Source organism: Lagenorhynchus albirostris, chromosome 3 (assembly GCF_949774975.1).
Source record: "Lagenorhynchus albirostris chromosome 3, mLagAlb1.1, whole genome shotgun sequence".
Taxonomy (NCBI): Eukaryota; Metazoa; Chordata; class Mammalia; order Artiodactyla; family Delphinidae; genus Lagenorhynchus; species Lagenorhynchus albirostris.
In genome coordinates this window covers 162,155-190,117 of record NC_083097.1, presented here as the reverse complement: position 1 = coordinate 190,117, position 27,963 = coordinate 162,155, and the positions used below count along the sequence as shown (strand labels likewise).

Sequence of the window (27,963 nt, the reverse complement as noted above, 5' to 3'; positions counted from 1 at the left end):
GCCCGCCTGCCTCTCCTCCCGTGGCTCCCGCCCCAGCAGCCTCTCCCGGGCGTTCCCTTCCCTCTGGGCGGGGGTCTGGGGGGTCTCAAGTGTGGGCGCCTCCCCGCAGGCCTGTCCTATGGCCCTCAGCTCGCCCAGCGCCTGCTCACGGGCGGGGCAGCCGCCAGCCTCCTGGACCAGGGCCCGGAGCAGCAGTGCGTACTTGCACACGCGCTGCACGGGCTTCAGCAAGTAGGAGGCCAGGTCCATCTTGTCACCCAGCTCCTGCTGCTTGTTCTGCAAGGCCGGGCGATAGGGTCAGCCCGGGCCAGGCCAGGCAGCAAGGCTCACGGGCGGGGCGACGACCTTGAAGAAGGCGTTGCCATGGCTGCAGAGCAGGGCGTCCGCCCGGGCTTGTTCTTGCTGTACAGCGCGTTCCTGCCAAGCTGCTCCTCCTGCGAAGGGAGGGCTGGGGTCAGAGGCCGCCCAGCTCCGCAGGGTCTCGCCGCAGTCGGGAGCGGGCACTCGGCTCCCCGGACGTGGTGGGAGCCCTAGACTCAGTCTCAAAATACCAGTTTTCAGGGAAGAGGCAAGAGGGGTGCTCAGGGGGTGGGCGCGAGGGAGGGTTTGAAATATTCATTAACAGTCAAGAACCAACTTTGGCTAAACATTTAAAATTCTCAAGATCACTGTCAACATAAAACAACACGGAAGCTGCACACAATGGCTAAAAGCATTTTTTAAGAAATAGCTGAAAAGACACAACATGTGGGACGTGCTCCAGCACCGCTGCTATTGTCATATTCATAGTTAACAATGCTGAACCAGGACTGTCACCTGCCCCCAGCACAGACGCTGCCCGGTGCCCCAAACTGTGTTTGGTAACTAACTACTTGTTGAAAGAACCTTCTTTTCAGAGTAAATTAAGAATTTTATAAAGACTCAATATTCATGGTTGAGAAGAGACTTATCAAAACCTCAGGTCTCCTCGGAATGATCTATACACCGATGCGGCTCTCAGAGCTGGTCAGGAGGGTCTGGCGCTCCTCTGGAAGGGGAGCTGGGCAGGCTCGCAGGAAGACCGTGACGGGGACCAGGTGGGCTTCCTACGTGCAGGGAGCAAACCGATTTTGGACGCTGCTTTGCGCCAGCTAGCTGTGAGGGGTGGGTTGTGGACAGATTAGGTGTGATGACACAGGTGCAGCCCCAGTGCTGAGGGGCTCTCGACCAGGGTGCCGTCTGCTGACCCTGAGGCCCAAGTGTCCAGAGCCAGGTCATAACTGGCAGGGACGTATCTCCTGACCTGGACACAAGGGATCCACTCGCCTGAAACGTGGGCCGCTCCCAGCACGAGTGGGGCTGGCCTCACCCTGTTCACACAGTGGGCTGGGGACTCACATATCTCAGGAACGCGTGGCCCACGGCCCAGGGGCCGTGCCGGCAGTGCTCCAGCCCCGGGAGGAAGCGCCCGTGGTGGAAGGCGTAGAGAGTCTCCCAGTTCCCGAAAATGACGCTGCGCTTCCCTCGGAGGTCCTGGGGCAGGTCCGTCCTTTCCATTTCTGGAAAATAGTTGTCGATGACATATCCTAAGGACCTAACATACTGCCTCTCCGTGGAGATCATCTCGGCCATCACGTGCTGCGTCGGCTGCTGAAAGACAGAGAGCCGAGGGGACGCTCAGGCCTCGCGTCATCAGCGTTATTCCTGCCTCGGAGGAAACCAGAGACTGAAACTCCAGAGTGATGAACGCGGTATGCACAGACGGGAGGCGCACAAAAGCACTGTCTCCCGTGGTTTCCCGTCTTTGGGGACGAGTAATTTGGAGGCGCTTCGCACCTGAGCTGTCCTCTCACCGGTACTGGAGGCGCTCCTCTGGCGTAGCGGAGCGCAGGGAGGTCACAGCAGAAGGAAAGCTGTGGCGACGTTTCCACGCTGCCGACCACGGCCTTTTCAGAAGAGAGATCCCTTCGGAAACTGGAAAGGAGAGATTCGCAGGCTCCCTAACTCCAACCCTGAATCCAGACGGCTTGATTCCAGCACCGTCTTAGCGGGCAGCTCTGGCAGGAAGAAGATTCGCACGCCCGCAGCAGGGAGCCCTCTGCCAGGAAGGCTGTGCTGGGGATTTGCGGGAAAACCGGTTTCTGGCGCACACCGGCGGCTAACCTACCACAAGGCGTCCCTGAAAAGTCAGCTTTACTCAGGGACCTCTGACCCAGATGCACAGAAGCCGCTGCAGCAGAGGACGGAGAGTAGGCCTGGGGGCCAGTGTGCTGCGGAGATGGACAGTAGGCGGAGGGGCCTGTCTGGGCTGGAGGTCCCCACGCACACTACGCGTTTCTTCCCTATTTGAGAGCATCCCACCAGCCACCTTCTGAAACTACTCCATCCTAATGACACCAGTGGGGGTTGGTAGAGTTTTTCCTGCCATTATGTCTTTTTTTTTTTAATTGGAAGAAAAGCAGCTAACCATAGGAAATGCACCGTGGTCAGAATGCTGTGAGTTCACCCTGTTTGCAGCAGACCCTGGACGGCCCCTCTCACGCCTGCAGCACGGATTTTACAGGTGCTCCTTGTTTCTGGGAAGACGGCGCCTTCTGGCGGTGGGGGCCCTGGGGCCCTTGGCGGTGGCAGTGCCGACAACCACAGCTGCTGCCACGCGAGGTGCCCTTGTCACACCCACGCACGGCCGCCGAGTCACCTCCTGTAGACACTCGCCGAAAACAAGTGTCTTCTTCAATATCCAGAAAAAAAATACACACTAGCATGGTCTGGGCATCTGGACCAAGTAAATGGAAATTGACTCATAAAGGATGGAAAGTTCTGGGGAAATGACTGCTGGCCAAGCGGCAGGAGCTCCCTCCAGACAGCTGGGTTTCCGGGAAGACGGGGCGGTCCACGCAAAGCTCCCGCCCTGGCCCCGGCACGTGGGAGGACTCGCTCCCTTGAAGGTTGTGTGCGAGGTCCCCACCGCCAGGCCTGGGCTTGGTGGGTCTGAGGCCCGTGAATGGCGGGAGGGGGACCCATCCCCAGCGGCAAAGGCAGGACAGCTTCGCCAACCTGCTCCCTCCCAGACCCAGGACGTGCACTCTGGGTGGCCAGGCGGCTCCCGGTGAGTGGACCACGCCTACCCCTGCCTTCTGCTGCCCAGACACCTTCAAAATGAGCTGGAAGGCCATCCACAGACACGCAGCTCTCCCTGCGCCTGCCCACACCCCACAAGGTCCACCTTTAACAAGGTGGTTGAAGGTTGTTTCAGAAGAGCATTTTGTAACCGTCTCAGTTCAGATTCGAGCTGCTCTCTGGAGGAAACACACGTGGACCCATCCGATGAGCAAAGGACACCAGGGGATGCCCCTCCAGCCAGGGCTCACTGCAAACAGGGACAAACAACCCAGAGGCTGGGAGGCCAGGCTGGCGTCACGGACTGTCACTGGGGTGGGCGGGGCCCTTGACCACTTTTTACCCAGACAGTTAACAAGAAGTATCTTTTTGCAAACATCTTCCTAAAGATTTAACAAAATAAACGGACATCTTCATTTGGGCAACAGATAAACGGGCACACACCTCTCACCTCAATACTTAGAGACTTTTTTTAAAAGCAATTTTTAAAGTAATTTCTTCACGTTGTGGGCTTGGTTTGCTTATTGTAATTTTCTAGAAATGGGCTCTAAACAACTAGAGTTGGTTGTTTAACCATCAGAGCGGGTGCGCTAGGTCACTACACGCCCCGAAAAAGGAGGCAGCTGTCAGAGATTCTGTTCTGAGCACAGGGAGATCACTAACGTCTTGTTTAAAATCAGACGTGAGTGCTTCAGCCTGGACCTGACGCGGAAGGCCCGGGGGGCGTCCGTGGGTTTCCCACGCTGGGGAAGGGCATTTCACGGCTCTGGGTCTCTAGACCCCACTGACCACTAGGCCCACAGGTTGAGGGCATCTGCCTCACCTTCCAGCTTGCCCTTCCCATCCTCCTCGGAGGGGTGGGTCCTGGAGGGAGAGGACAGACTCCGGTTCCGAGGGAGCCGAGGGCTCTCGGCACGTGGCCTCAGCGGGGGCCGCTTCTCTGAGGCCACAGCAGTGCCGATCACCTCCAGGCCTTTGATGAAGACCCCAGTGTGGCCCAGCCGGAGGGAGTCCCTGGGGCCACTGTCAAGCTGAGGAGTCGCGAAGCTTTGTGCTTTCTTCCTAATTTTCTGCGGGGGGTGCTTCCTGGGGTGGGCGGGGAGCAGGTGCCGCTGCTGTCCTGTGCGTGCACACCTGGGCGCAGGTGCTCGCCCTGCCCACACACAGCAGCTTGTCCGGCGAGGCCGGGCAGCAGTCAGGCCCACTCCCCAGCTCGGCCCTCGGGGTCAGCAGGAGGGGTCCAGGAAGGCTCAAGGGGCTGCCCCTCGGGTCCCTGGGCAAGCTCGTGCTTCAGGGGGCTCCAGCCCAGAGGCAGGGTGCCAGGGCCCGGGGCCTCTTCTCCAAGGGCCTCTTGCCAGTGGCGTCGGGTCTGCCGGCTCTGCAGCCACAAGGTTTGGCCCCGTGGCAGCGCCCACTGGCCGCCGGGGCCCACCACCACCACGCTCGCCCTGGGGAAGCTCTGCACGGCCTGCCGGCGACACCGCTTCAGATCCTCGGTGACCAGCTCTGGGTCCGGGTGCTCTAGGCACTGACTGCACCGCAGCGTCCGCCCGCTCACCTGCCCGGCACAGGAGGGCACCGGTCAGTGCAGTGAAGGACGGTCACGGCCAAGGCGGCCTGGGCGTCCTGAGCCAGCACCCTGAGTAAACTCAGGTCACGCTCTGCCTGCTGACCAGGTCGCCCAAAGCGAGGACCAGGGTGAGCCAGAGGCCAGAGTGAGAGGAAGACCCTGTGCTCGCGGTGGCAACTGCCGGCCGGACTCGACCGTGGGCATCAGGGCTGGAGAGGCCGTGAGACGGTCCGCCTGGTGTGCGACCCATGGGCCAGGGACCTCGGGCCGAGAGTTCCAGGCCTGCCCTGGCCTCTTGGGTTCTGTGCTCCTGAGGAGTCTGGCCCTGGCGCCCTAACGGCAGGAATTCTAGGGCGCTAGCGAGAGTGCGGGTGCGGCTGTGCTGCAATCGTTCTGGGATCTTTGACAGTAAGTGGACTTTTATAACTGAGCCGGTAAACAGAAAGAACAGTTCACGAGTCCTCGTGGCCTGTCTGTCCGGTACAATAAATAAACCCCTCACAGGTCTACGGAGAGCCTGGCGGGGGGGCGCCCACCTCGCAGCGAATGTCCGCAGCAAGGACTGGGCAACGTGTGCACACCCTGGGAGGGACTGGGCCGGGGCTCTTACCGTCTCGCAGAACTCGGACCCGAGGGCCTGCCTGGCCAGCTCGCCCTCCCTCCGCTCAGCCAGGCCGGCCTTGGCGCTCAGACTCCTTCTGAAGTCCTGGGTCCCTTCCTCTGCACCTTGCAAGTCCTCTTCCATCAGCCGTAGCCCTTTCGGACGATATTGCTGCGGCCCAAGGAGCAAAGAATCAGAACAAGCCCCAGCAGTGCCCTGGGTGTCCCTGCATGTGTCCTGGTGGGCACCCACCGTCAGCCTGTCCGGGAGAGCCTGGGACGCCTGCCACTGCTTTGCATTCCCCAGAGACAGCAGCTCCAAAGGCCCGAGGAATTTCTCTCTTTCTTTTTCAAACCACGATGTGATCTACGTAGGAAAAGAAGGTTTTACTTTTAAATGTGCTAAGGAGTCCGGCCCTAAGACTTCGGAGGACAAAGGAGGTGTCAGATGCCGCCTCGGGGCCGGTGCATCTGATTCCTACAGCCACACGCCTCGTCTGAACGGCGTCTCCTGAGCGCATCCGAAGGCTACTCGGCCTCAGTCTGAACCACGGTTCTCACTCGTGACTTTTCAATCTGTGAGTGGGAGTGACGCTTGGGTTGGAGAGGGACTGGGATGACCACAGACCTCCACGGCTCACGTTTATAACTTTTAATTGTTTGGAGGTGGAAATTAAGATCATTGAAAAATGGATCCAGAAGTTTCAGTTTCAAAACTTGTTACTATGCTACACCAACTCCAGAAACATTCCTCAGGCTGGTGGCACCTGGGAGGGACGGAGGGGCGACGGCAGGCCTGCCTGCACCTACACAGTCCGATGTGGTCACGGTCATCACTTTAGAGACGCAGTTCCCATGGCAACAGCACTACGCTCACTGCAGGCACGTCAGAGGCAAACCCTCACAGGGCAATGCGGGGGCATCCGGTCGTTAGACACCCAGGAAGAGGTTTGCTATTAAAAAATGGAGCGATTGGGCTGGATCTATCAGGACAATAATTGCATTTAATGAACTCAGATGTATGAGCAGAGGAGAGAGACCAGAGTACATGCTCTTTGTGGACAGAGTCATGGAAAAAACCCATCAAACCTAGATTTTTGCAAGGAAGCACCTGCAGTCCTAGAACTGCCAGGTAGAGAAGAGGAAATGGTCAGCAGGGCAGAGGCGCCTCAGAGGTGGAGTCCCACTTCCGACCTCGAGAAAAAATAAATTCCAGTCGGTTTGAAAAATTAAATGGAGAAATTCAAACCACGAAAGTCTTATAATGGAATACATTAGTCATTCTGTAACCGAAAGACAGGAAAAGCCACATAAATCATAAGCAAAGTTAAAGGACAAATTACAAATATCTGCAACACAATCAAAGGATTAGAAGTGACATAATGAAACTATTACAAGCAGTAGGGAAATTGGCCAAGTACACGAAAAAGCAATTTATTAGGGAAGTAAAAATAACCAATAAATGTAGGCAGAAAAGGTTCAACTGCAGCATAAAAGATCCGAATGCAGACAATGATGAGACACTTTATCGTCACCTGTCAGATGGCAAACGAGAAAGCCGGCCTCCGAAGGCTGCCGAGAGCCCAGGCTGGGCCAGCTGTCTGGAAGGCTGCTGGAAGATGTCTGAAAACCTCAGGAGGTGCGCCCTGACCCTCCAATCCAGCCTAGGAATTTGCAAACAATCACCAAGTGTGAAGGATGTGCAGGTGGCGATGTGAAGGATGTGCAGGTGGCGATGTCTGTAATAGCGAACAGCAGGGCAGAGCCCCGGGGACTCCCACCGGCGTGCGTGCCCATGCGGCCCCACCTCAGGGCCCGCCAGAGGAGCGCGTGAGGCAGGATCTCACTGTGGTTAAAACCTAGGTCCTCTCTAGTTCTTCCACAGTGTGCGTGCAATTCCTTAGGAAAAAAAAGCAACTTAACACACTATATAGGATGATCCCATTTTTAGGTTAAAGTGTATTTAGTTTTGGGTGAAGACGGCAGGCTAAAACATGTCTAACTTTGATCCCTCCTGGAACACTGCTAAAGCTTCAGTAACCTCTTTCAAGGTATAAAGGATGGGGACAACAGACAGGCTGGGAAGGAGGGACACTGGGGGCCCCGGGCATCCTGCGCAGGTGGCGCAGCTGACGAGGAGGTGAGGGAGACCTGGAGCTGCGAGAGGTGGGGGCCCCAGTGCACGCGCCGTCCACCCCGCAGCGCCCGGGTGCTCTCTGCACAGGGGGAGGCAGGCAGAGGCCACGGGAACACGGAGTCTCACCTCCTCCCTGACGTGCAGCCAGGCCCTCCCCTCGGGGGTCGGAGGCCGCATCTCTGGAGGAGCCCACGAGCCCAGGAGGTGGGCCCAGCAGGGGCCTCCAGCGGCCCCGCCCCACTCGGCAGCTGGGCAGGCAACCTAGGATCACCAGGAGAGCCTCCAGCCAGAACAGGCCTGCAGAAGCCCCCTCGGAGGGGAGAGAGGCTGGGCAGACACCACGACCAGTATTTCAGCCAAGAGTAAGTCAGGTGCTGTGAAGAAGGTCCATTGAGAGGAATAAACAAACAAAACCCCCATGGAAGTTAACAACGTTAGAGCAGAGGCAGAAACACACAAGTGGGGTTAGAAGATAAAGTCGATAAAATCTACTCTGAAAGTAGAGGAAAAGGCCAGCGACATGGAAAATGGAAAAGGAAGAAAACGAGCGGACCAGCAGGAAGCGTGGAATTTGGGAAACGGGGGTGCTCATCAAGAAACCCCAGAATCCCCAGAGCCTAGGGAGGCAAAGGAGGAGCCTCTGCTCACCAGGCGGAGGCGGCCTGAGGACCAGAGGTGGACGAGGTTCCCGGGAGAAAGCAGGGCCCAGCCCAAGGCCGAGAGTGCAGCAGAACAGACTCTCCACCGCAACCCGTGAGGCTAAATGACCAGTACGGTGCCTCTGCTCCGGCGGGAAAATAAACTACTGAGAACTGTGAAGGAGAAGAGACAGCATCGGATGTGCAGGTCTTAGAGTTTCCATCCTTCCTCTGGGAAGTCCTGGAGGGCATTTTATAATAAAATACATAATATATAAGAAACAGTAGACCCCATAGGATGGAGGAGGCCCCAGAGGCCAGGGAATCGACCCTACGGGTAGACGGGGGACCCCACAGGATGGAGGAGCCCCAGGCAGGGCCCACCCCCAGGCTGGGGTGTCTCGAGTCAGCCATGCTCCAGGCTGCCACCACCGGGCCCAGGTGAGCTGGTCAGCCCCTTGTCTGTGCTTCCCTGCAGCCTGGATCAGCTGGGTCACCATCTCCCACCACCCAGGCCCCCCACTGGCCCGTGGCTGGGCGCTAGGGCTGTTTGTGGGGAGACCAGGGAGGGAAAATACACAGTGTGCAACCCCACTGTGACTGCTGGCTGTCCTGGGGACCAGCCTGGGGTGCCCTGGGGGTGGCGCCCCTCCCACCCTGACTGCCCCACGGTGACCAGACACTGGAGGACGCAGGGCCAGCTGAGGGTCCAGAGAGTCTCCAGCCACTCTTCACTGCCCCTATGCTGCTGGCTGGGCGGGGGGCCCTGGCTTCACATTCACTAACCAGGAAACAATGGCTGATAAAATAATAAGGATTTTACTTGAAAAACATAAGCTTTTGGAAATCGTTATATGCATATGAATATAAAGAAGATCTGGATTCAAATAGTGAGTGTTACACTGGTTATGTCAGGTAGCCCAGTGCCATACCTCCTGGAGCCCTGACTGTCACCTCCCCCTGGAGCCCTGACTGTCACCTCCCCCTGGAGCCCTGACTGGTCACCTCTCCCAGGACACTGACCTGGTAGCCTCCCCACTGGAGCACTGACTGTCACCTCCCCCTAGTGCCTTGACTGGTCTCCTCCTCCTGGAGCCCTGTCACCTCCCCATGGAGCCCTGGCTGGTCACCTCTCCCGGACACTGACCTGGTCGCCTCCACCCTGGAGCCCTGTCACCTCCCCCTGGAGCCCTGACTGGTCACCTCCCCCTGGAGCCCTGACTGTCACTTCCCCCTGGCTCCCTGACTGGTCACCTCCCCCTGGAGCCCTGACTGGTCACCTCCCCCTGGAGCCCTGTCACCTCCCCCTGGCTCCCTGACTGGTCACCTCTCCTGGACACTGACCTGGTCGCCTCCCCCCTGGAGCTCTGACTGGTCACCTCCCCCTGGAGCCCTGACTGTCACCTCCCCCTGGCTCCCTGACTGGTCACCTCCCCCTGGAGCCCTGAATGTTCACCTCCCCCTGGAGCCCTGACTGGTCACCTCCCCCTGGCTCCCTGACTGGTCACCTCCCCCTGGAGCCCTGACTGGTCACCTCTCCCGGACACTGACCTGGTCACCTCCCCCCTGGAGCCCTGACTGGTGTCCTCGCTCCTGGAGCTCCTCCAGTGCCTGCAGACACCTGTTGGAGGCGAGGACCAGCCTGTGGACCTCTTCGTCTACTTGGTCGTACAGCCTGCAGGCAGCCTCGATGGTGTCCCTGGAAAGAGAAGGCAGCTGTCGGAGTGTTTGTTCACAGCAAGCCCCGAGTCGGTGACACCTGGTTACAAACACCAGCTGCACTCTGTACATCTGACAAAAACGGAAGCCCCCGAGGAGGCCCACAGCCTGAGCAGAGCATAAACACGCCTGTGAGCTGCAACACCCTGCCGGCCACAGGTGCGGGCACCCCGGAGGTGGCAGGGAAATGTGGGTGGGTGGACCCGGTGCCCGGGAGGCAACAGGCAAGGAAGCATTTGGTTAGGACGGATGCTGAATCCCAGGAAGTGACCCTTCTCCACTTGAGCCTTCCAAGGAATCTGCTAGGCTTCCTTCAGTTACAAAGGGAATTAATCTCTGGTCAGTCACAGTGTGTCCGTCAGAGGAATGGAGGTTTGAACTCCTTGGAGACACTGCAGGTGATGAAGACGGGCTTCCCGTGACTGGGCAGAGCACTGGGAATCGCCCCGGCTGGGCTGCGGTCCAGCGCTGCCCCAGCGGGACACTCACTGGTGGTCGTGGCCGGCGCCGTGCCCCTCCCTCCTCAGCCGCGCCAGCATGGTGCCGCCGTCCAGCCGGAGGGCCACCAGCCGCGCGTCTTCCAGGACATGCTTCATCACCGCCCTGTGCTTGCCGATCAACTCTGCGACCTCCTGCCCGGGGTAGGAGAAACGTGCTTGGAAGCCCTCCTCCAGTCCTCCCACGCCTAGCGCTAATGGACACGTCAGTGTGACCCACGTCCTTGCTCTGTCAACCGAGCTAAAAGTGGGTGGGTTTGGCACACCCCACACGCCGCCCAGTCCCCGTAGGAACGTAGCACAGCTCCAGATGCCCTTGCCCAAGGGAAGGGAGATCTGAGGGCAGAAAGCAAGAGGGAAGCTTAAAGGCGGCAGCAGGAGGAGATGCTGGCATTTAGACGAGGCCGTGGATTTCACCGCGCACCCTGGGACCGGGAGGCATCTCCAGGGCCCTGGTTCCTAGGCTGTCGAGGTCCCTCCAGCCAGTCCACCTCTGTGTCTCCTGACAGCAAATCACTTGTGCCTCGGTGGCATGTCAGCAAATGTAGTGGTGATGTTTCTTTTCTGGGCAGAGTGGGATTTTTTTGGTCACAAGGGAAGTTTTTTGCTAATTGAAAGGGATCTATGAATGAAAAAGGGCTTGAAAATTTTTGCTGAGGATGACGGTTTTGACCCAACTGTTGTGTTCCCACCTATCTGTCAAATAAAATAAAATACACGAGAACCTACCTGTGCTGTGCTTGGGGTCCTGTGGGTGTTCAGGGAGTGGACTGAATTTTGTAGGAAAACAATGGCTTCCTCGCAGTTTGAGGTGAAGGGCTCCAGCTTCTATTGAGGTTTGAGAGCCAGGAGACATAAAGACAGGTTCTGTTAGATGTTGAAACAAGCAGCTGTGAGTTCCCACATTTAAACCCATCTCAGGTTGCAAAGCCTGCCTTGCGGCCGCCCGGTGACCTCTGCACATCAATAGAAGTTCCTCCCCTGCCCAGGGAGGGGTTTCAGTGGCATTCTCAAGGGTGCCATGGTGGCTGTCCAGAAACAGACCGTTGATGGCGACTATGACAGGTGTGACACTTGGTGGGGGGATGCCCTTTTCTGATTTAAGTAAAAAATCCATCTAAGGAGAAGCCCAGGAGACTGGCACGTGCAGCAGCTGCGAGTTGCACCTTACCCGACGGAAGCAGATCCAGGCACCGTGGCTGTAGGGAAAGGAGCCCTCGAGGTCTGCAGTCAGCTGGGAGCTGTCGACAAATCTGTGCAGGGCCTTCAGGGAACCCACCAGCTCACACTGCCAAGGAAGGCATTCACGGGTCATGGCCATGGACGCAGCTCTCGGGAAAAACCACTAGAATGGCTCACTCCTGGGAAAACTGCGGGGTTACCCGGTTGAGACGATTGAGAAGCAACTTTAGGGTTCAGCTATCCTGCCTGCTGGTGGCATTACTGGAGTATATGTGGGTGGACACAGGAATCTAACTGAGACGTGAAAGGAGAGACAGCAAAGAGAAATAGAGGAAAGACCAAAAGAATGGAAAAGTTGGGGAAGAACAGACGGCAAGATGTTAACAGGAAAAGGGAAAGGGCAGGACGAGGAAGGGAAAAGTGAGAGGATGAATAAAGGATGAGCTACTTCTGGTTTGGCAGAGTTGAACCTCCCCAGACAAAACCAGACTCTGGATAAAGTATAATGACAGCCATCCGAAAGCTCTGGAGGGTGAACAAAGCCACCATGGAGGCAACTGAAACTGGGTAAAGGGACTGGCATGGGGTGGCTCCCTGTCTTTGTGGCTTTGGCCTGAAGGCAGGCTGCCAATATGGTGAGGCTGGAGTGGCTGAAGCTCTGATAGAAAATGGGCATCTTTCTGGCCTAAACAGCCAGAGGATAGAGCTGGGGCAGAACGTGAAGGTCAATATCTACCCCACGGAGAAAGCTGAGGAAAGGGAGCTCCAGTTGTGTGCAATTGGACCTACTCAGTCTAATCAAGTTAAATGCATGCTAAAACAGCATTCTCTGAAGGTTTATAATAGAATCCAGAGTCTCTACAACAGAATATTCACAATGTTCAAAAGATAATCCAAAATTACTTGACACACAAAGAATCAGGAAAATGTGACTATTCTGAAGCTTCAGGAAAAGACAATCAACAGAGATCAACCCAGGAAAGACCACAGATGTTGTAATTAATTACGACAGGACTTTAAAACAGCTATTATAACTATGTCAATGATGTAAAGGAAAAGATGCTTGCAATTAATGAGACAATAGGAAATCTCAGCAGAAACATAGAAAATCTATTTTAAAACCCACTGAAAATTTTATAGCTGAAAAACACAATATCTGAACTAAAAAACTCACTGGATGGGCTTAATAGCTGAATGGAGTCAGTGACCTTGAAGATAGGTCAAGAGAAACAATCTGATCTGAAGAAAAGAGAAGAAAAAAAGTGAAAAAACCTCCCAGATTCTCAAAGACTTATGGGACAATATCACTACTGTATGTGTAACTGAAATCAAGAAAGAGAGGAGAGAATGAGCAGAAAAGACTCTTAAGAAATAATGATTGAAAACTTCCTAAATTTGGTGATAAACATAAACGTAAATGTTCAAGAAGTTCAGCCAAACTTAACAGGATAAATAAGGAGAAAACCATGCCGAGTCACGTTATAGTCAATTTGCTAAAAAAGAAGGAGAAAATCTTAGACGTGGCCAGAGAAAAATGACACATTTCCTATAGATGAACTTTTTTACTATGAACTTTTCATCAGAAACTAGGAAGGCCAGAAGACACCAGAACAACATCTTTAAAGTGCGGAAAAAACAAACAAACAAACTACTGTCAAGCCAGAGTTCTATATCTAGCGAAAATATCCTTCAAGAATGAAGGCTGGGAACTCCCTGGCGGTCCAGTGGTTAGGACTCTGTGCTTCCACTGCAGGGGGCACAGGTTCGATTCCTGGTCAGGAACTAAGATCCCGCAAGCCACGTGGCATGGCCAAAAATAAGTAAAGAAAAATAAAGAAAAACAGAAAAGAAATCTGAGGGGAAGAGAGAACATTTTAAAAAAATGAATGAAGGCAAGGTAAAGACATTTTCAGATAAAAGAGAAAGAAGCAAGAAGAGAAGGAAAGAAAACAAATGAGGTGGAGAAGAAAAACCAGATTTTTACAAGTTTTCTAATGTTATGCTCTGCAGGGGTCCTGCAAGAATTCAAGGCATTGGAGACAGGTTTCCAGGCTCCTGTACGGAAGCAACTACATCTTACAGAAATTCTTTCGTGCGTTATCTCATCTAGGTGCCCTAATATTTAATTTTATGCATCACTCAGGGTCTATCTGTCAGAGTCATCAGTCAGTCTAAAACCATTACCTGAATTGTTGCATCCTTGTCAGGCCTAAATGCTGATTCTTTATCCACCAGCAGCAAAATACTATGAATTAAGGGAGGAGATGTGTTCTGAAATAAGAAATACTGATTAGCTTTCTAATTTTTAACTTCATTGAGTTAATAAAATTGTCCAATTTTTATTGGTTCTACTTTGATATGTTCCAAAAGTTCCTAAAATGCATAAAATGTAGTTGCCTTTGCTGTGAATATAAATTATTTGCCCTTATGAATTTTAAGGTAATCAGGTTTATTGATTATAATTAACATAGGATAAATTCACCCTTTTTTGTGTACAGTTCTCTAAGTTTTGACATAACTTATAGTCAGGTAACCACCACCACAATGAAGAAGTAAGACAGTTTAGCATCCCGCACATTTCTTCATGTGCCTTGTAGTCCAGCTCCGCAGTCCCTGGCAATCACCCATCTGTTTTCTGTCTCCGTAAACTGCCTTTCCATATATCATATGAGCGGACTCATGCAGTGCAGTATTGGCTTCTCTCACTTAGCACACTGCCCTGAGACGCATCCCCATTGCTGGGAGGTCAGTAGCTCACGCCTCTCACTGCTCATCATGTTACCTCGACTGCAGGCACCACAGTCTTGTCGTTCACTCAGCAGATGAAGGACATGTGTGTTGTTTCCAGTTTCTGGCAATCATAAACAAAGCCTGTAAACACTGTGTTTTCATTTCTTTTGTGTAACTATGCAGCCATTGGTTTGCCGGGTGCTATGGTTAAGTGTATGTTTAGCTTGTGACTAACAGCCAAATAGTCTTCCCGAGTGGCTACACTGTCCTGCATCCCACCAGCAACACCCCGGTCTTGTTCCTGTCAAGTTTGTGGTTGTAGTTGTATGTGTGATCTCATTTTGGTTTTAATTTGCATTTCTCCAGTGACTAAAGACGTTGAACATATATATATATTTTTCTTTAGCGGTACGCGGGCCTCTCACTGCTGTGGCCCCTCCTGTTGCGGAGCACAGGCTCCGGACGCGCAGGCTCAGCGGCCGTGGCTCACGGGCCCAGCCGCTCCGCGGCATGTGGGATCTTCCCGGATCCAGGCACGAACTCGCGTCCACTGCATCGGCAGGCGGACTCCCAACCACTGCGCCACCAGGGAAGCCCTGACCATATTTTTATGTGCCTATTTCCCGTTCATCAATTGTTTTTGGTAAAGTCTGTTCAAATATTTTGCCCATATTTTACTGGACTTTTTTTCTCTTTCTATTGAGTTCTGAGACTTTATATATTCTAGATACAAGTCTTTTATCAGATACGTGTTTTGCAAACATTTTATCACAGTCTTGGCTTTGTATTTTCATTTTAGTAACAATGTCTTCTGAGGAGAAGTTTTAAATTTGGATGAAGTTCAATTTATCATTTTCTTCTTTTACGGATTATGCTGTTGGGGTCAGAGCTAAGAAATAGTTGACTAAACCAAGGTCATGAAGATTTTCTGTTTTCTTCTGGTGGTTTTGCAGTTTTAGATTTTACATGTAGGTCTAAGATCCATTTTCAGTTAATTTTTATATATCATATGAAGTATGTGTTGAAGATTTCTTTTTTCTCTTTTCTTTTGCATACAGATGTCCAATTGTTCCAACTCTATTGGTTGAAAAAAATCTTATTTTTAGAGAGTGTTTATGACTTTAATCAAACTCCTGTTTCTGTCTGCTAGATTATACTGAGGCCAGATCATTCCGCAATAAGATGCTTTTATTTACCCAGTGTTTCTTCATTCATATTCCCTAAGGCTTTACTTTTTAATACTTTCTTATAAACAAATTTTAGGCTTTTTTGTAATCCCCTAGTTTGAAATGAATTTACTGGATGAGCCTCAGGACTAACTGATATCTTATCTATTTTAAGTTCATCCTATGTACTTATATTTTTGTTAAGTGGCTTCTTGTGGATGACACTTTGTAAATATTTGTTGAATGAATAAGCCATAGAAAAGCCACAGAAAAGAACAATCTTGTTTTCCTATTTTAGAGCCATATTCTATTTCTCTTACTCAGTTTAGCTAAAATTTTGAGTTATCCTGCATTAAAACTACAAACAGTTTGGAAAAGTGTTTTATATTTCTTATATATTCCTATTTGAGTGAATTTTTACTATTAGGATTTGTTACTATTCCAAAGAGAATTAATGTTAATTCTCAGATAAGAGAGAACAGTTAATGATTTATGACAATTACCATGTTAATAAGGTAATAGTTACCTGCTGTGAGTGGGGTAAGGGATGCGCAAAGTCTCAGGAGTTTCTTCCACCAAGGGAAAAAAGTCACTATTCCCTTTTCAAAATGGAAAGCTTTTTATGGTATCTGAACTTTAATAATTTAACAAATTTGAAGTATACTTACTTGAGGTAAATATGAAGAACAGCTGAAAGTTTTTGCCCTTTGTAAAAATATTTAAGTACTTTTATACATCCCTCAAAATTTAAATTGAAAATAGGACACATGATCCTTAAATTCCAGCTCATCTCCATTCCTCTCATTTGCATCGGAAATCTTGCTGTCAGCTGAGCCAAAAACAGGGCAGAGGTCTGCAGGCCAGCTTTCTCTGCAAGGCCCTCAGGGCTGTCTGAAAGCCAGCTTTGTGGAACAGTTATGTCCAGACATGGAAAAGAATTGGATCTCCTCTCGTAACCCCCTCATGAAGCTCCTTAGACTATTCGCGTGTGATAAAAGGTCCCAGACGTAGCTGACGTTTCCCCAGCTCCTAGCTTCTGCTCTGGGAGTTGCGTGGGTGGTCAGGGACCACCGCTCTCAGGCCTGACTCCCGCATGGGACCCGAGTGGCCCAGGATTTAAGGGAAGTCTGAACAAAAAGAAATGCTGGGGAAACCGGTAGGTGGCCAGGTCCGATCTGCCTAGATCTCAGGTCAACAGCGAGGGTGGGGAAGCGCGGCAGACTTTCTGCGAAGGGCTCGCTCGTCTCCGCCTGAGGCTGGAGCCCTGATTTCCACGGGCTCTTCATGGTTGATGATATTCACGTTCCCATCGGATGCCAAAGGAGCAGAGCTGCCAGTCCTCCCGCTTTAGGAAACGCCTGCAGGGTGTGCAGACGTGCATCTGCGTCTTCCTGGCTGTCTGGCCCTGCTCTGCTCCGTCCCGCACACAACACACACGCGGTACAGCACGCGGCACGGCATACAGCACGCTGTGCCCACCTCTCCCGTCGCCTGGAAGTTCGGAGCCTCTCCCCAAGCCGCTCCGGCCTGGCCTCCCCCGAGCCCCGCCCCGTGCAGAGCCTGTCTGCTGGGCCCCTCTTTGCTTTCCCCAGACTCTGCTCTCCAGCTGGTCAGACTTGCTCCAACCTCACTCACTAAATCTTTCCTTGAAAGAACTTCTGTTCGGCGTCCCTAAAATGCAGGCGCCTGGGTGAGAACAGTGACCAGTGCTGTACCATTAGAGATGGAACAGAGGAAACGGTGCTCAGGAGCCGCCGGAGCAGCTGCAGCTCCAGGTGCCTCTGAGAGCCCGGACCCCAGCACAGCGCTTGGCACACAGGAGCCCTGTGTGCACACATCTGAGGGAGACTGAATGTTCTCAGGCTCCCATCTGGCCCTGGGTCCCTGAAACATGCAGTGGTGCCTCTCTCCCTGTTCCAGGGACTCCCTGGATTCTACTCATGACCTGGAATCCAGGCTTGGGGCTTCCTGAGGCCACCGCTAGACCACTGGCCTTGACCCCGTCCCAGAGGGCTCCGGGACTCCTGGCCGCCCAATGACCAGGGCCCGCACCCCACAGTGAGTGGCGGCCGCCCCTGCAGGCCTCCATTCCTGTCTGGGAGGGTGACTAACTACCCTGCACCCGGATTTAGTCGGACAGTAGACACGGAGACGGTGTGAAGGGACGTCATCACCATTCCTGCTGAGTCAGAGCACAAAGCAGAACGTCTGCACGGCTGACCCTGGCCAGCTGGACTTGAAGGTCTGCAGCGAGGCCGGGAGGGGGCAGAAGCAGGAACCTGCTTTGCTCCTCCCACCTCTAAGCACAGGCCCCTCCCCACGTCTCCAGATTCACACGCGGGAGGTGGCGGCCGCTGACCCCCTGTGCCCAGAGAAGCTCAGCGCCCCAGGACGGGACCCGCCTGCTCACCTGCAGGGCTGCCAGGGCCTGGGAGAGGGCGGGGGCGGCCAGGCTCTTGCGTGCGTCCACCAGGATGACCAGCCCCAGCTCCCGCACCTCCTTCCTGGAGAAAGAAAGACAGGACGTGTTAAATCTTGTCCAGAGCGAGCTTCCCTGTCTCTCCACGAGACGCGTCCCCACCGAGATGCTCTTGGCTCTGCGAGTTCGGGACTCTTGGCTTGATACACATCCGCCTTCCGCTTCCTGAGGAATCAGCTGCTCCTCAGTTGGAGGTAGGGCAAGCGGGACTCACTGTGGTGGACCAGCGGTGGGGAGGTCTGCTTTCTCTCTCCTGCCCACTGACATCCACGCAGGTGCAGCTCTGGGTGAGTGAAGCAGGGCCTTCATCCAGGAGCCAGAGGTTCCTGGGAGTCTTTGTACTCGTTTGTGTGTTTGGGTTGATGCAGGGCTGCAGAGCATCCCCTGAAACTAAAAGTCTCGCCACGTGCTTTTGAAAACCCCGTTGTCTGTATCGTGTGATCAGAAGCTTCAGTTCCAGATTCAATAGGAAAGAATAATAGGCCGGGACAAGTTGGTATATTCATTCTTCAGAACTTTCAGTGTCCCTGGGAACCGCCTTCCACTGTAGCTTCCGGTGTCAGCGAGTGTTCTAACTCAGCTGCCTGTCTGGACGCTGATCTCTAGATGCACACGCAGCAGTGCTGAGCCCGGGCCCTGATGCCTGCTTACACAACGCTGCAGAGCTGCACAGCTTTAGTGCCATGTTCCTGTTCGCCCCCCAGTCAGGTGTGTTCCATTTGGGGTAAAACTGCTAAAGAGCATTTGAAGGGTGTTTCTTGGGGAGGCCAGGTACGAGGACAGAAGTGGGGCTGCGGAGGCCAAGCTGACGCGTCTGGTGCTGGCGGCTCCTCGAGGCCCAGGTGGGAGCAGGCAGGTGGACGCTATGTCTCTGCCCAGGGACTTTTCGGTGCCCACCTGCTTGGCCACACGGGTCCTGGTCAGTGCTGTCAGGAGCTGGGCGAGATGCTGCATTTCGTCGGAGGGTCTCGTGTCCACCCTGCCGGTCAGACCGGAGGCCTCCAGCAGGGATGGCTGGATCTCACTCTGCCGTCGTGGGCCTCCCTTCTCTGGCGCCCCCGGCCCTGGGGTTTCCCTTCATCTGCCAAGTCAGTCGTGGCCCCAGAGCCCGGCAAGTGGCCTCACCAGGACCACAGGGGCAGTCGTACTCAGTGACTCACAGGCTCTCCTCTACGACGTCACCCACTTGGCGGCTGGCAGGACAGCCCCGCCCTTCCTGGGGGCTGTTCCCGGGGTCAGACGGCCGCTGGACCCTGGTCCTGAGTGGCTGAGATGGACCCCTTTGCTCATTCCTGCATCCACATTGGTACCAACTGGAACCCCAGAGCAGATCCCCTCCCCTTCTGCCTGCCCCTGCTCTGGATCCCCTGACGCCTCTGCTTCGCCCTCACTCCCAGCGGCAGGCAGCCTCCAGGCCCCCCAGTCTGGCCCCTTGGGGTCCCTGATCCACCCCAGGCCGCTGTGCAGACCTGCCTGGATGTCTCGGTCTGCATTTCTGCGGAAGCCTCCGAACTGTCTTCCTGAAGCTGCAGGCCGCTCAGCCTGCCACACGCCATGGTCTTCGGCCCAGGGGGGCCTGCTGTCTTCACAGCGTCTTCCGTCCTCACAAAGTGCCCGACGGCTCCAGGCCTTGTGTGTGCTCTTGCTTCCCCTCTTGTCTGCAAACCCTCTCCCTCCTCCAGGACACAGTATGTCTGGGAAGTCCCTCTCGGCACTGTGGGCTTGTCTCACCATGGGAGCTGCGACAATTCGGGTTCACCTGTGTGTCTCCATCAGGGCAGGAACTTCTGCTGTTCCCTTTTGTATTCCCAGGTAAGTGTGGATGGCAGGATGGATGGGTGGATTCCTGCATGGCGCAGGAGGGTGCATGGATAACAGCCAAGATCCTTTCCGAGTTTAAGGTTCTGTGTATCTAAGAGTTTGATGGCAGTCCTTTCACGAGGCCAACTCATAGGAATGCGGGGCTCCTTGTAACACACCTGCAGGAACCGACGATGAGACTCTCCCGGGCGCTCCTCCCAAAGGTGCGGCATCTCAGGTGCCTCTTCCCAAGAGCTGAGGGCAGTGGCTTCTCCCGGTGCCGCTCTCTATCAGGACGTTCACGGTTACAGCCCTTGTTGGGGAATAACCAGACAAACCTTCGGGCTCCAGAACAAGCTCCCCTAAGTCTTCAGAAACATTCTTCTCCCAGGTCTTCATGTGCAGGTGAGCAGCGGCACACTGTCTGCACCGTCTGTGGCAAAGTGGAAAAAGCAGGGGTCTGGACGTCCAGCTCAGCCCCGGTCCCACAGACTCCACAGCAGTCTCACTCCTTTCTCTCGGGGGGCCCTGGTCAACCAGGACCTCCCTGCAGTGGTCAAAGGAAAGCTTCTGGTAAATAGAAAATGTCATTATTCTAGGGCTTTGAAGGTGTTTACCTGAGGCTTATAGAGTATGAACTAGTGCAAGGATGAAAGTAATTTTTTTCAGAGTCGTTTCCTTATGTTTTGAAATCTCTGCTGAAAGATAAGTTTGAAATCCTAGGCTCAGCGCAGTGAAAGTAGGCACTGCAGATAACTGCGAGCCTCGCTCTGCGAAGGAGCCTGGGGGGATGCGGTATTTTAAGTCCTTTCCTGCCTATGTGTCCCCACACTGACTGTACCCGTGCTACTTCAGAAAAAATTTCAACAGAAAGTCAATACTCCACAAACAAGCATGAGGTCACAGGTGGTCCTGTACCAGGAACGCTCCCACGTCACGCGAGGGCACACCAGGTAGCATGTTCCCACACGTGCGCACACGTGGCCATGAGTCACCCAGCACGCTCTCACGTGAGGTCATGTGACTTCACTCTAGGGACTGCAGAGAGATTATTTCTAGCCCCTCTAGCACACCCATGAGATGGCACACTACCGACTCCAGCCAAGGGCAGGGCTGGGACTCGGGGCCGGGATTCAAACCTGGGCCGTTGACCTTAGGACTGAGCCCTGGGGCTGCGTCCACCCGGCACCGTGGAGGCTCTTGGTCTGATGGCCGTGAGGGAGCCCGAGGCCCGTCTGCACCCGATGGGGGTGAGGGGCCCCAAACAATGTGCGTGACTCCGGTTCTCCATCCGCCCCCATCTCTGTCCTTGGTCCGTGGAGAGCCCTGGGGAGGGTCACCCAAGCGTGTCTGCTTCCTTGTGTAGGGCGCAGGAGGCAAGGTCCCCTGGAATTCCACACCAGGAAGGTGCGGCTCTGGAGGGGCTGGTGCACTTTCTTCCTGGCGCATGTGCTGCTGGCTGCCCGGAGGCCCAGCGATGCCACAAGGCCTAGTTTGTGGTCAGTCTTTCCTGCTTTCTGGCACCAGGTACCTCCTATTTGTACAATTTCTTCACCTGGTTATACTAAATATTCTGTTTCTATCAGCTCGTGTCTTTAATCAAGGTCACTTCAAATCTTTTTTAGAAAGACGTGGAGCATAAAACATGTAGACAAATAATGCTTAAAGCCAGTACTGCACAAGGAAGAGCAACGCAGAACTCAGGCCTGCATTCGGAGGACAGGGGTCCAGGTGCACGGGAGGGACGGGGTGCGTGGGGGGCGGCACGTGAGAGCCCGGCACGAGGGCCCGGAAGGAGGGGGAGGTGGGAGACGGGACCTGCCGCAGTGACGCGCCAGACGGCAGAGCCCGGGAGCCACCCGAGATTACACCTCAGCTGGGTTTATCCTCAAAGGGTCTGAAAACTGGAGGCTGGCTCAGTCCCACCTGGGGATGGTGTGGAGGTACTTCAGCAGACGGGTTAGCTCGGCACTGGACATGTGTTCGCTGGACCAGAGTGGGCCCCTTGTACAGACCTGCACCACCGCTCTTCCCTGACGGTCTCGGGTTCCTGCAGAAACAGAGGTGCTGGAGGAGGTCACTGAGAGGATGCGACCGCTAGCCGACCCCCGAGCTGGACCCAGGCCCCTGTGCTCCTCCGCCCTCCTCGTTCCCGGAACCTGCCTCAAGACGCACCTTGGAGATAACGGTGTGGCATCCAGACCGACTGGAGAGTAACATGACTGAGCCCAGTTAAGGCCTCCCTCCAGGTGAACTTTAAGACTCTGGCGGGCGGGACGGAAATCTTGAGGCCGCCCATACAAGCCTAGTGTACAAGTTACCTGCCACCTGCCAATGTGGAGCGTGGCCTCTTTCTTCGGTCTCTCTCTGCCCTCTGTGGGCAATTCCAGATTCCACCCGGGAAGGTCCCAGAGGCTGTGAACTAACAAGGGGCCACCGTGAAAGGGGGCAGCCCCCACAGGGACACCCGCGGCTTCAAGCTCGAGGAGATGGAGCCAGGATCTGCAAACACTATTTGAGTTACCGGCTTAGATGTGAGATCTGCTGGGAGGGTAGAGCCCGGCATTCACCTGGGCAGATGACAGCCAAGCTCACCTGGGAGGGTGAGGCCCACTGCCATGCTCTGACTGTTTGTAACCCCCCAAATTCATATGCTGAAATCTTAATACCTGATTTGATGGAATTTGGAAGTGAGGCCTGTGGGAGGGGCTTTGGTCCTGAGGGTGGAGCCCACATGAATGGGATTAATGCCCTTATAAAAGAGACCCCTTGCCCACCTGCCATGTGAGGACACAGTGAAAAGGTGCTGACTGTGAACCAGGAAGGGGCCCTCACCGGCACCCACCACGCTGCGCCTTGACCGTGGACATCCAGCCTCTAGGGCCGTGGTAAGTGAAGTTGTGTTGTTAAGAAGCCGCTGGCCTGTGGTGTGTTGTTAGCAAGACAGCCATGCTCACCTGGGAGGGTGACCGCCCCGGACTGCAGTAGCTCCTGGTTGAGTTCCAGCTCCTGCCTGGGCGCCCGGCTGGGCAGGTCTCCTGTGCCAGGTGCCCACGCTTCACCCTCGGGGCACAGCGGCTCAGCAAGCAGGTCCGAACACCGGCTGGGGCTGCTTCCTCGGACGCTGCTGCCCTCTGCAGACACATCAGCTGCACAAAGCAAAGAGACCTGGTCAACGATAACGTGCTTCTCTGGCCTGAAGGCAGCTACAAATGCAAGGAGAAAACAGGAGACCTGTGAACTTGTCCCATTTCTGGTGGGAAAGGTCAGTGAGCACATATGCAGGTCAGGCTTTTCCTGAGGAGTAATGAATAAATCACATAACTAAACGGGTTCTCAGATCCTGACAACCAGAAAACACCCAAGGGAGAAACATTTTATACCGAATGATGTCACGGATCGTGACCGCAACCTCCTGCATCACCCCAGAGATTGAGGCCTCGAGCTCACACATAACCTCAGAGGGGGCGTCCTCACCCTCCACGCTGTGTAAAAGAAGGGATTCTCCCTCGGCCATCATGTCAGAAGGGGGCCTCGCTTTCACTCGTCCCCTCAGGGAAAGGGTCCTTGCTTCATACATCAACTCAGAGAGGAGGCTTCACCCTCACACATCCGCTCAGTGAGAGGAGCCTCGACCTCAGGAATCACCTCAGACAGGTGGTCGCTGCCTCACACGCCTCTCCACAGAGGGAGGCACCACCCTCATGCATCTCCTCAGTGTGGGGGTCTGGCCATATACATGCCTCAGAGAGAGCTTCCTCGCCTCACACACCTCTTGAGAAACGGGATCTTCACGCACGTATCACCTCTGAGACGGGGGCCTCATCCTCCAAACACACCACTTCAATGAGAAAGGTTTCTTTTCGCCCTCACACATCTCCTCAGAGAGTGGGTCCTCGAGTCACTTGTCACAAAAGAGAATGGGGCCTTGCCCTCCAGTGTCACCTCATAGAGGGGTGCCTGGACCTCAAGAATCACCTCAGAGAGGGGGGGTTGCACCCTCACACAACACGTCAGAGAGGGGTTCCTCATCCTTAAGAATGATCTCAGAGAGGGTGTTTCACCCTCACAAATCTCCTCAGACAAGTTCTCACCTCACACATCTGCTAAGACACAGGGTCCTCGCTGTCACACGTCACCTCAGAGAGGGGGGCCTTGTCCTCATGCATCATCGCGACTCCTTTTTGAGCATCACCTCAGGGAGAAGGGGCCACGTCCACCAGCATCACTCAGAGAGTGGGTTCCTGGCCCTCACACATCACCTCAGAGAGGGGGGCCTCACCCTCACACGTCACCTCAGAGAGGGGGGCCCCCTCCTTGAGAATCACCTCAGAGAGGGGGCTTCACCCTCACACGTCACCTCGGAGAGGGGGGCTTCACCCTCACACGTCACCTCAGAGAGGGGGGCTTCACCCTCACACATCACCTCAGAGAGGGGGGGCCTCACCCTCACACGTCACCTCAGAGAGGGGGGCCCCCTCCTTAAGAATCACCTCAGAGAGGGGGGCTTCACCCTCACACGTCACCTCGGAGAGGGGGGCTTCACCCTCACACATCACCTCAGAGAGGGGGGCCTCCTTTTTGAGCACCACCTCAGAGAAAGTGGGGCCTCAGCCTCACACATCTCCTCAGAGATGGGTCCTCGCTCTCGTGCATCTCCTCAGAGAGGGGGGCTTCACTCTTACACAAATGCGACCTTATTTGGAAAAGGCTCTTTGCAGAAGTGAACTAGTGAAGTTTAGGGTGGGCCCTAAATTGAATGATAGGTGTCTTTACAAGAGAAAGGAGAGGGAGCTTGGAGGCACAGTGAGACACAGGGTGAAGGGCAATGAATTTGGCCAAGGGATGCCTGGGGCTCCAGTAGCCAGAAGAGGCAGGAAGGACCCTCCCCTGGAGCCTCTGGAGGGAGTGGGACCCTGGGACACCTTGATCTTGGACTTTAGGACCAGAACCGTGAGGATAATTTTCTGTTGTTCAGAGCCACGAAGTCTGTGGTACCTTGCTGTGGCAGCCCCGGAAATGAATACATGTAAACATTTTCAACAGTTGATACGGACATGGAGACAGGCTTCTACTGAATCAAGTGACCAGACCAATTGTCACAGGTGGGAGAGGGGAGGAGGAGGAGGGGAGTGTGGGGGGAGGGGAGTGTGTGGGGGAGGGGAGGGTGAGGGGAGCGGGGGTGGACATTTACCTTCCTCTCCTGTGCAGCTGGGACTCTCCACTGTGCCTGGACAGCTGGAGCCTGTGGTTCTGGTCCCCACAGCTTGTCCTCCCAGGAGACCCCCAGGCCTGGTGCTGGCTAAGTGCTGGGAGGCCCGCCAGGTGTCACCTCGGGAGCTTCTGAGGGACCTATCCCAGGATCGAGACCTCCTGGGAAGGGTCCTCCCTGCAGCTCCTGGACCATTCTCTTGTCTCGGGATCTCCTGGGGGTCTCCCGCAGGGCCAGGGATCTCTTTCTGGGTAAGACTGGCCGCTGCCCCGGCCCCCCTGGCCCTGTGGCCGTGGGTCTGGGAGCCACAGGCCTCATCCCCGATGGATTCCTCAGAGCTGGAGCCCAGGGGCATAGGGTTCTGCAGGGCCTCCATGTAGGACCTCCTGAACCAGCGTCTGGCCTCCACACTGGCTGGGGTTCTGGGCGGCCGCCTCCTAGAGCTCGGGCTGCCCCCCTCTGCGTGGAAGGCGAGGGAGGGCCTTGGAGCCGTCCTTCTTGTCCATGGGGTCCAGCCTCCCTCCTGGTCCTTCAGGGCTCTCAGGACACTCCCAGGGGTCCTGCTCTGAGGGGCCAACCCCCCTGAGGCCTCCACTGGGACTCCCGGACAGGGTCCCGGGGCTTTCGCACTCAGCCCTTCTTGGGGAAGGAAGACGGCGGGGCTGGTTACTGCTGGGATGCCCACCGCAGTGGGGCAGGGTTCGGGTGTGCTTGGAAGGTGTGCCGCCCTGGGGAGCGGGGCTGGCCACGGTTGGCGCCGGGGCTGGAGCCTCCGAGGCGCTGTCGGGTGGTGGCTGCTGAGGCCCAGGACCGCTGGGGCAGCTGGGCAGGCTGGTTCCGGTGGTGGCGACAAAGACAGGGTCTGTGACGTTGCTCCAGGGGGTGCGGTAGACCACCGAGCCCAAGGTCAGCAAGCAGTTTTGCAAGGGGACACCGTTCTGCTCCCCGTTCACCAGTCCCAGGAACTCTCCCGTGAAGACACAGCCGTACATGGTCTCCGGGACAATGACTTCCTCCGAGCCTTGTCCAAGCCGGGAAAGGCGTCTCAAGACCCGTCTGGCGGGCTGCCTCCCCGCCGCCACAGTGACCTGCAGGCAGAAGTCCCCAGGCCGGAGCCTGACTCCGCGCAGGGGCGCCACAGCTGCACCACCACCTTCTCGTGGATGCACAGCGGCCGCCCTTCGTGCAGGAAGAGGAGGCCTGCGCACCTGGCCTGGGGCAAGAGAGGGATGCCGGGAGATTAGCGGCTGACGCGCAATCTGCCAGAGCCCCGGCCTCTGTCCAGCAGGAGGGTGGGCGACTGGGCCTCCCAGCACCCCAGAACAACAAAGGGGTCAGGACTGAAGACAGGGCGTTGGAAACGCATTTGTACTGCTCAGAACCAACAGTGCTTCTATGGATTTCTATTGTAAATTAAAAATGCAAGGAACATGTTCATGATATCATTTTCATGATATTCTTTTAAATTATCATTTTCTGGGATTAGGATTACAGGAGCAAAGGCTATGAATGTCTTTTATGATTCTTGACAGTATGACCAATTTGTCATCAAGAGACATACTGTCAGCAGTGGGGTATCACAGTAAGGTATCACCGTGCCCACTGATTAGCAGCGTAAGGCTTTACATCAAGAAACTGTTTCCTGAATTAACACGTATGCTGTGGAATATTGTTGTTTTAATTCACATCACGTGACTGTGAAGCCAACGGTTTCCTGATGCTTGTTTTCTGTGAATTCTCATGTACTTTTGCTCTTTCTATGAATTGTGGTCCTATTTTTGCCTTAGTTACTGCGAGATTTTAAAAAAACATTTAACAGACAGTAATTTTTTTGCCCTCATCGTTAGCGGACACGTATCCACCACAGTTCTGAAAGGCAAACTCTCTACAGTTTTGATTGTAAATCTTTCTACTCCTCTGGAATCCAAATTCAACAGATGCTATAAATATAGTCATGTTCTGAATAGTTCCAGTTCTGAGAAAACTCCAGGTTGAAAAGGAGCTTTCTTTCTCCCATTTCTCTTTCTCTTTCTCTAAATGGTTGTTTGAGACTTCCCTGGCGGTCCAGTGGTTAGGGCTCCATGCTCTCACTGCTGAGGGCCCGGGTTCAGTCCCTGATCAGGGAACTAAGATCCTACAAGCCGGGCGGTGCAGCCAAAAAAAAAAAAACCCAAAAAGAACCCAAAACAAATCAAAAAAAGGTTGTTTGAGGTGTTTCAAGGAAGAGGTGTTAGAACCAAAGCTTTTTTATTCAAAAGGAGGTGGGTGGGCTTCACTGTTTAAGAGCTACAGTTCAGCTGCTAAAAACAAGTGCAGAGTCTTTCTTTATAAGGAGCTTTCACAAAGCGGTTCAGGAACCTGTATGTCACAAGATCACAGCAGGTTTTCAATCATCATAGACGCATCACATCAGTTATTACAATATTCCAAAAATCTCAGCATTCCTTTCCCGCTTGGGTGACTAAAAACAAAACAAAACACAACTTTTCTGGTCCCTTGGAAAAGCCAGAACAGGGGCTTGGCTGTGGATTAAATGTGAGAACTACTGCTGAGCTTCCCTGGGCCCTTGACAGCTTCACACACTGCTGCTCCGTGCAGACCATCCACTGTCCAGGCTGTCCTGGGCAAGGGGGCAGGCGACCTTCCTGGGCCTGACTGGGCACAGCGGGACGAGCTTCCCTCTGCGTGTGTCCATGGAACACTGTCCCAACTATCTGCCTGTTGGGGTCCTGTCTCCCTGACCCTGTGGCAGAGGATGGTGCCCAGGTGGTCCGCTCAACAACGTATTACCAGGCTCCAGAAGCACCTGAACATATTTGTTCAAATTTCAGGAAGACTGACCAGCCTCCCAGATGGTGACTAGGTGTTCTTCAACGTGCCCTTGGCCTGAGCTCTGTGCATGGGGTCTGGCTGCCACACGCAACTTGCTGCCTCCTCAGTGTCTGTATGTTTCAGCCAGGGCTGAGAATTACACACCCAGGTCCGGAGCAGTCAGTTAAGGCTGCCATAGGCTACAACATCACCTTTTATCTCCAACTTTTTAAGGTTTCCTTTCTATCTTGCTAATTGGGGGTGTTTCCAAAGTGAAGAAAGTAGAACAAGCAGAACTGCCCTGTATCCACACTCACGGGCCT

At 54.5% G+C, this 27,963-nt stretch overlaps 1 protein-coding gene across 1 annotated transcript in view; it reads right to left on the bottom strand.

Moving 5' to 3' along the window:
* PLEKHG4B (pleckstrin homology and RhoGEF domain containing G4B) overlaps positions 1-25,205 on the bottom strand; it is a 30,771-nt gene extending 5,566 nt beyond the window's left edge. The window contains exons 1-15 of the mRNA XM_060145954.1: positions 25,022-25,205; positions 22,575-22,766; positions 21,544-21,667; positions 17,749-17,842; positions 11,432-11,548; positions 10,253-10,596; positions 9,596-9,743; positions 5,280-5,441; positions 4,305-4,657; positions 3,923-4,185; positions 2,059-2,209; positions 1,833-1,953; positions 1,378-1,629; positions 363-434; positions 7-276 (exon numbers count right to left, since the gene is read on the bottom strand). Coding sequence (XP_060001937.1) covers positions 7-276; positions 363-434; positions 1,378-1,629; positions 1,833-1,953; positions 2,059-2,209; positions 3,923-4,185; positions 4,305-4,657; positions 5,280-5,441; positions 9,596-9,743; positions 10,253-10,596; positions 11,432-11,548; positions 17,749-17,842; positions 21,544-21,667; positions 22,575-22,766; positions 25,022-25,205 — 2,847 coding nt within the window. The remainder of the gene's footprint in view (positions 1-6; positions 277-362; positions 435-1,377; positions 1,630-1,832; positions 1,954-2,058; positions 2,210-3,922; positions 4,186-4,304; positions 4,658-5,279; positions 5,442-9,595; positions 9,744-10,252; positions 10,597-11,431; positions 11,549-17,748; positions 17,843-21,543; positions 21,668-22,574; positions 22,767-25,021) is intronic.
* Between the last annotated feature and the right edge of the window lie 2,758 nt (positions 25,206-27,963).